Below are 8,685 nucleotides of genomic sequence, written 5' to 3'. Positions count from 1 at the left end.
TCTCTTAAATAAAAGGCTGCATTAGAGGTGCGTGTGGAATTCATCAAAACAATTAGACTGAATCTTATAAATAAAAGCAGCAGGTCTCCAGGAAGACGTTTGAGCGCCTGCCAATATGTAATCGTCTTAATTATGTTTATAAAACAAGAAAGACCTCCCATTTTTTGAACACTGCAAAATTTGCAAACGTGACCAGTGATTGCCCTGTAACGGATCATTGCCCTGACACGTTTACCCCTTCTATTCATACTTGAAGATATACGCCAATTCATTTTTCTTCAATGAAAAAAGTAGGATAATTATGATATAACTAAGTGTAATTGTGTCTTATAATTAGATACTGTATCATCTACATTAATTAGGTATATTCACATTTCGTTAATTATTTCGTTAGGCTACTATATTCTGGGGAGTGGGCATAATGTGTGTGCGTAAAAGTGCGGTGCGGTGTATGGCCTTTGTTGGTTTGCGGAACGTATGTGGAACGATCGTATTTTTTGTCACTGGTTAATTCATTCATGGGTTGCTAGAAAAATTGTGAAAGTTTTCCGTTAGATAGTCTTAAGTAGGCTGGCCTATCCATTTGTTCTGCATGTCACATTCCATTCTGTGCAGTCTCGTTTCTGTTTACCTTTGGAAAAAAATAAAGAATGTTTAGGCTTTAATCTCAATTTACTGGGAAAGAGAAAGAGTCTATTCAGACTTTGAACCTATAAAGAAGTAACCTAACATTTTGCGTTCTCTCTTCACGGGAATTTACTTGCCCAAACATATATTGTTGCACGAAATGACAATTTATGACCTGATTTCTTGACAAAATGAAACTGTCATTTTTGGTGCTGTACACAAACTCACCAAAAACTCAAACTCACCAAGCATCATTTATTTGCACAACAATCAACGCGTCAATTGCTCTCTTGATACTTTAAAATAATTAGCAAATATGCAAAATCATTGTTTAACTTTCCGATTATGGCGTCGTTTCGATTGCCCCGGGACTTCTCTTATGAACTAATTACCATTGTAAACAGCCTGCTATATTAACTTTCCTCCAAACTAATATGATGCCGTGTATACAAATCATTCAGAGTTTAGTTCGGAATCCTTCTGTAGGATGGGGGTGAAACTTGCGATGCACTTGTTGAACAACCAGTTTAATGACATGTTAAGGCCTATCCATTCCGCCATTTACAGTTAAAATGTTACCGCCGTGCATGTAGGCTACCGCTGTTCTTATAGAACTTGTATCTAATCGATAATAACTAACTACTCAAAACTTGTCTGCTTATTCATTGCATGGTGAAAGGCAAGGCTCAAGTGAACAGGGAGTTTGGAGACCCCTGTCGTACGATAGCCTATTAGGTATGATAATAAACCCACGTCTAGCCTACATCTAAAACGTGCTAAACATAGATGAATGATGCGCACACTCAACGGTAGATTTATTGAATAGAACATGGACTATAAGCATATTTTAATAGGCAGAAAATGGTCAATGGCTAGGCCTGGTAAAGTAGACTAATCGTAGTTTCTAAAGCACCTTGTGTTTAAGGCTATTTGTTTACAAATACATTTTCTCTTCTTTAGCTCTGAATAAATATTGATTTTTTATTCTTGGTTCTTGTTGCATTTTACAAATTCTAAATCAAATATAATGAAATAATTAAATAAAGCCCATTTTTAAATCACACAGAATGTCACACACTGCCACTTGAAAATAGGAACTGCATGATGTTGAAAGCAAGTGTCCCATTCAAATAAAAAAAAATAAATCATAGCCTGCCAAATAGCCTAATTTTATTTGATAATTGGCCTAATGTCGCATAGCCTATCAGAACTCCCAAACTAGTTTTAACTTTGTTTGAAAGTAATTCAGCTTAATAGTAAGCCTACTATTATTACATTACAGATAATTCCATACCCGGCTATTTTTGACTCCCCAGGTAGCCGATTGTAACCCCTCCTACCACCTCGTATCAGTCCGCCTCCAACTCCCCAAATCGTTTATAATGAAGAGACAAGCCTCCAGCCCGCCAGTGACAGGTCTAGTGTCAAGAGAGTGCTTATATGTTGGGTACTTTCTATTAGATAAGTAAAGAGTATCGTTTTGTTTAAAAATAATTTCTTCACGATATATGGCAATGGCCCTCGCTGACGCGATGCTGCCGTCAATATCTGCTTTTGCAAATCAGACACATGAGGTGAAACAGCCTGCTCAGGTAAGTTTCTTTTTGTTTCTCCACTCATTTTACCAACTGGGAAATATTATAAATAGCCTCCGCATTTAAAGTAACCTCCAAGGGGTTATAGTTAAGGTGCAATGTGAGGTGGCTTCCTGACAAAACCAGTGATACAATACAAGTTTGCCTGTTGCACCGGTTTTAACTGAATGTTTATTTGCAGCACTGGATAGTGGAGACGAGCATCGGTGACGACATGAAACCGCTCATCGAGGTGGAGTTCAGCATCGTGGAGGCTCCTGCGCTGAGAAAGGAGGAGGATGACCTGTCGAAGTTTTTGGATTTAGAGTTTATCTTGTCCAACACAATCGGGAATAATCCCGGCGGTCAGTCTACGTATCCACTGCCAGAATCGCCGGACAGCTGTAGTACAGTGTATGACAGCGACAGCTCCCACCAAACGTCCAACACTTACGGCAACGGCAGTTATGGCTCAAGTCCGGGTCAGAGTTTAGTGGCGGAGTTGCTGACCCCTGACATGGGTTATCAGGGCGACGCGCAGCAAGATTACAGACTCACTGAGCAGAGAGAGTATACTGAGCTTGGAGTCCCAAGCTCAGAGAACCATGTGCACTTAGCTGCAAGCACCGTAAATCATATGGGATACAAAATCAAAACGGAGAGTCAGGAACAGTCGTGCATGATGCCAACAGACTTCATGGGACTTGGCTACGAACAAAAATCCCCGCGGCTCATGCACAACGGACTTATGCAACAGCAGGGGTGCGCGCAGGGGTTTGCACCTCAGATCCTTCACAGTTTGTCCCGGGACGGAATGCCGCGGAAAGACTGTCACCTGGCGGAGATGAGCGCGCACCACCACTCCCATTTGGTACACTCCCAACAGTACTTGCCAGGTGCGCCTTACCCGCCACAGTACCCCCAGCACCCTGGAGCGCAGCAATACCATGGACAATACGGCATGTTCAGGGAGCCTATGCATGCCCATCATCCGGGCATGCCTGGCGCGGTGTTGACCCCACCATCATCGCCATTGCTGGAATTCTTCGCCGCCGAAGATACTAAGCCAAAGCGAGGCCGTCGATCTTGGGCAAGGAAGCGAACAGCAACGCATAGCTGTGAATTTCCTGGCTGCGGGAAAACGTACACCAAGAGCTCACACCTGAAAGCGCATTTAAGGACACACACAGGTATGTTTCTTTTGTCCCCTCTGAAATGTCGGTTATGATTTCTACACTAATTTCCTAAACCCGAAGATGATCAGATCAGATGCTAATGTCTTGTTTGTTCTCTCCCACAGGTGAAAAGCCTTACCACTGCACCTGGGAGGGCTGTGGCTGGAAATTCGCCCGGTCAGACGAGCTGACCCGTCATTACAGGAAACACACTGGACACCGGCCATTTCAGTGTCACCTTTGCGAGAGGGCCTTTTCGAGATCCGACCATTTGGCTCTGCACATGAAGAGGCATATGTAATTTTTTATTCTGTAATCATTTTTCATCTCGCTGTTTAGCGGGTGTTAGTTTTTTACTTGTAAATATGCGACTTGGATAAATTAGGTTAAATTATAGTTGTATTTAAGAAAGATGAGATGCTGATTGTGCATCCCTTGTAAATTATTTTCTGTTGACATGAATAAATGGATATGGGACAAATCGGGGCAGGACCCACTTCATATTTTTCTATAGGCCTATGCATTGGGTTAGTTTTGCTTCATGCTTTTTATTGTAATTGTACATTTTGTATCCACCGCATCTGTCAGTGGTGTGTGTTTGTATTATAGCAGTTAAGACTGACTGACAGTTTCATTTATCATTTTAGAAATTGCCATCAAATTAATGACATGATGAAGTTATGGAATTTAAGCGCTAACAAGATTATCTGTATACTTGAATTTTCTTTTAAATCCCTGTTTGAAAATGGCAGTTCTGTTTCACAGACTATTGTTGGTTTTAAAGAATGTCCTTAAAAGCAGTCAAAACAAATAAAAACATTCTAAAGAGTATTCACAATGAATGTGTAAATGTGCTATATTGTACAAAACCTCCTCTCAAATCAATCTAACAGTTATTTTGAGCCTGCTTGGCTATGTAAATTTACTTACAATATTTTTAAGCAAAACAAGTTTTGTACTGGGTCTTATTTTATACTTTTGGTCATCTGATAATGCTCCAGCTCTCCTCTATAATCACTCTATAGGGGCAGCCATGGCCTACTGGTTAGCGCTTCGGACTTGTAACCGGAGGGTTGCCGGTTCAAGCCCCGACCAGTAGGAACGGCCCTTGAGCAAGGCAACCCAACCTCTCACTGCTCCCCGAGCGCCGCTGTTATAGCAGGCAGCTCACTGCTCCGGGATTAGTGTGTGCTTCATCTCACTATGTGATCACTGTGTGCTGAGTGTGTTTCACTAATTCAGGGATTGGGATAAATGCAGAGACCATATTTCCCACACGGGATCAAAAGAGTATATATACTTATAAATACTTATACTATACTCTAATTGCCCACTGCAGTCTTGTGCTGATCAGCATCCCTGCAATAGTTTTGGGTCTTTCAAGAAGGGTCATCTAAAGACTTATCTTTTCAGCTTACACTTCACTGATTAATTCTCTTAGACTTATGGTTTGGATGTTTTTGTTTATTGTCATTATTGATATTTTATATTGTTATTGATATTATTATTTTATTAGTATTTTGCTTAGGTTTACCAACTTAAAAACAAAACAAAAACTGTTCATTTAACTGTTGTCAAAGTCATATTCTGTAAGTCGCTTTGGACAAAAGAGTCGGCTAAATACGATGACCAGAACCAGTTTGCAACCATCAATAGTAAGTGTAGTGGGAAAGGCAGGTGGGCTCATCATTATCTCTTTCATGCTCATAGTTCAAACACCTAGTCACCTCTTGTTCACTAGGCTAAATCAGACAACAATGTTTATTAGTCATAACTACAATAAAATGACCTGTGTATCAACAAGAACCAGGAGGTGGTGGACTATATCTGCCCACTGGCAATAGTCAATTTTCATCACGTATAAAGGCCCTTAGTGGAGGTCAACTGAGCACTCACTGCCTCTCTGAGCTCTACCATTTTGGGTAAAGTCAAAAGTTTGTTTTTTACCAAGGGGATCATACACCAGGGTAATATGCCACAGTCATATTGCAATATAGGATACTCTTATTGGTTTTAATGTGGGTAGGCCTACAAATACACACACACACAGAAAGAGTGTGCGCGTGTGTGTGTGTGTGAGAGAGAGAGAGAGAGAGAGGGAGAGAGATTTGGCAAGTGGTACAGTAATAGGGCCAAACAGGCTGACAGACTCAAAGCCAGGACATGTACTGCAATAATTGCCAGCAGGGATGCAGTAGTGTGCTGCCATCTAGTGGCACAGCAGTGAACATGGCAGGTGTGTAAAATACTTTGTGTATAGGCCTACTGTATGTTTTTATAATTTATTTCCCAGGAGATCGATCTGAGTTGAATGGCAATAATGCACAAGTCAAGAATCTCCATATAGAGTGCTGCTGTTCACTGGGTGTTTGGATCACTATCACTAATTTAAATTGTTGGCTTATTAGGACACCATAAATCATGCAGGTGAATTAGTTTCAGATTAGATTAGATTAGATTCAACTTTATTTTCATAGTGCTGAGTACAGGTACAGAGACAACAACACGGGAGGGAGTAGCGAGCTATAGCTCTCTGTTTGAACGTCAACAGAAGTGACGTTACCCCGCCATCGCTGATACAACCTTTACATATAAATATAAATGTGCAATGTATTAGCAGTAGCAGAATAGATATGGATATGCAGTACAAACAGTGTACGAACAACATGTACAGATGTGTAGTGTAGTAGCAGTAATATTATAAGAGTAAAAATAATGTAGATATGCCGTTGTAACGACTTCAATTACATCATCGCCCCACTCGTCAAGCCCAATGACATTTCGACGTTCAGCATCGCCCACCTACTGATCACTTATGGACTCCACCTGTGTTCACTTGTTTGCCTGCACCTGTATAGTTTACCTGCACCTGTATTGTTTACCTGCACCTGTATCCACTTATTTTCTGTTGTATTTGAACCCCTTAGTTTGGCTTGCACCTTGCAAAGTCTACTGGTTGCTATACTGAGTTAGACTGCTCTGGTGGTGTTTGTGGCTCTTTTCAAGTGTCTTTGTGAAGCCAGTTACAAGATTAAAACTTCTAAAATGCTTCGCACTTCCATCTTGCCATCCTTGAATCGTGACAGAAGACTTTGCCTTACCATGGACGCAGCGAGTGTACCTCTACCTATGGATGCGTTTGAATTCAACTCTCCAAATCCAGCGACGCAGAGCATTACCCACGCTGTGATGGAACAGCAACGTGAGCTCTCCTGTGTCAGTTCTGCTCTCAATAAACTCATCATCCAGTTCCAGCAGCTTCAGCAAATCAATCAGTTCACCACCTCATCGAGCCCATGGCAACCGTCCCAAGATCATCTGACTCCCCGGTAAAGCTGCCTGAGCGATTTGAGGGTGCTCCTGTGGAATGTAAGGGCTTCTATATACCTGACGCACCCGACCGGTAGCGCGACAACGTGACGTAAGGGTTTCCTCCTTCAGTGTCACTTGTACTTTGTCCCATCATCCTTCCCTGCCCGATGAGTAGGGTTGGGTATCGTTTCAATTTGAACATTCCGATTCCAATTCAGATTTCTTATTTCGATTCCGGTTCCTAACGATTCTCGATTCCGATTTTTTTTTTTTTTTTTTTTTTTTTTTTTTTTTTTTTTTTTTTTTTTTTTTTAAAAGGCAGGGTCAAAAAAAAAGTTTAGGATATTTTAAATGAGCTAGCTAACCAACTGTCTTTCTCGGGGTATTTTTTAAGTGCAAATTTAAAGACTTTTTAAGACATCTAAATGGAAATTAAGACTATAGCACAACAAAAAGATATATATGACTGTTTATGCAATTTTAACCCCCACCCCATTTTGGATGTCTACAGAAGTTACCAAATATATTTTGGCGAAAGAAAAATAATTCTGTGAATTACCTTCACAGTTATAAATGCCCAATTTTAGGGTCTAGGCTGCTTGCTTTTGAAACTGGCTGTACATATTTGGTTTTGCTTACTGCAGAGGCTGACTGTTCTTCACCTGTGTCTGTAGTAGCCTAGGGCTACTTGCCAAAGACATGTGCACTGGACTGGATTCCATTCAATATTTATTTCAAAGTTAGACTAAGCTATTTACATATTTTAATAAGCCTACTTTATATAATTTACTATGTGCATCTATTGTCCAATATGCAGCACAGCAAATTAAAGTTAATCCACTACTTTACATTTTGCATAGGAGTTGTATCTAAACCAACCAAAGCTTGACTGAAACATTGTAAAACCATTGACTTGTTTTAAATTAATTAAGAGACAGGTCCTCCTCGCATGATCCTGCTGAAAACTGCTGGTTTCATCTCAAGCACGACATTTTTTTTTTTTTTTTTTTTAATGTAGCAGTCGCCGACATTCAAAAAATATGCGGTTATATTTCACAACTTTTGCGAAGTAGGCCTAGCCTACTGGGAAACGCTGGCAAGCAAGCTGCTGGCAGATATTACAGGTAGGCTATTATAACTTAGATATTTTCTTCCCTAGGCTAGGCCAGCAATACACGCTGGAAAGATGCAAACAGATCAACTTAATACAGTATTTCCTCCTGATTGCGAAGCACTGCACATAATTTGACCAGCAGTCTTTGCGTCCATAGTTTGTGAAACGATGCTGCGTCCGAGCAAAGACTTTCTCAACTCCAAAAAGGAGAACAAATGAGCGTCTGGCTTGAGGCTGCGCCGGACAGGGCTTTTAAAATCCATATGTCCGGCCTAAATTCGAACATATGGCCAACCTATCGCTAACTGGCTTACCAACTCTTTCTCCCGCTCATTCTACCATAGGCTCCCTCATTCCATGTAGGCTACCTGTCTATCTCTCAGGCAGTCCCAGCGGCATGGGGGGGCTTTGGGGGGCCAGGCCCGTCCTGGAAGTCATCTGTGCCCGCCCTGGACGAGCTTGGCTGCTCCAACCAACCCCAATCCCATAGATTGATTTTGAACACTTATTAAATGTAGGCCTATATTATACGTTTGTCAATCTAGCAAGTAGCAAATAAAACTTGTAAAATCTGTTATTCCGTAGCTAAACAATCAGGAACATTAGGTAAGCCCATCACCTAAATGGAGAGGTTACGTGGCACAGTCTACTTCACTTCTGCACTAACCCCTGTCATCCGATGACCTATCTTATCGGCTCGCAGGTAGGCTATATCTCATATCGTCGTTAGTTAGTAGGCCTAGTAGTTTCTGGGTTTGTTTGATGGCGTTAACCTTTACGGTTTCTTTCTTCTGACCTAGTCGGAGAACAGGGCCGAAGTTATCCGTAACTTCAGGGCTAACTTCCTAACACTCTATCTGAAAGTGGTTAGCAAATGAACGAG

At 41.2% G+C, this 8,685-nt stretch overlaps 1 protein-coding gene across 1 annotated transcript; it reads left to right on the top strand.

Annotated features, from left to right (window-relative positions):
- The first annotated feature begins 2,058 nt into the window (after window positions 1-2,058).
- klf17 (Kruppel-like factor 17) lies at window positions 2,059-4,214 on the top strand. Its single transcript, XM_048254341.1, has 3 exons — window positions 2,059-2,219; window positions 2,404-3,391; window positions 3,502-4,214. Exons 1-3 carry the CDS (start codon window positions 2,136-2,138, stop codon window positions 3,675-3,677), a joined length of 1,248 nt encoding a protein of 415 aa, XP_048110298.1. The 5' UTR covers window positions 2,059-2,135; the 3' UTR covers window positions 3,678-4,214.
- The last annotated feature ends 4,471 nt before the right edge of the window (window positions 4,215-8,685 follow it).

The sequence above is a fragment of the Alosa alosa genome, chromosome 1 (assembly GCF_017589495.1).
Source record: "Alosa alosa isolate M-15738 ecotype Scorff River chromosome 1, AALO_Geno_1.1, whole genome shotgun sequence".
In the NCBI taxonomy this organism is placed as follows: Eukaryota; Metazoa; Chordata; class Actinopteri; order Clupeiformes; family Clupeidae; genus Alosa; species Alosa alosa.
Note: the sequence above shows the minus strand (reverse complement) of the source record. Positions and strands in the feature narration are given on the sequence as shown.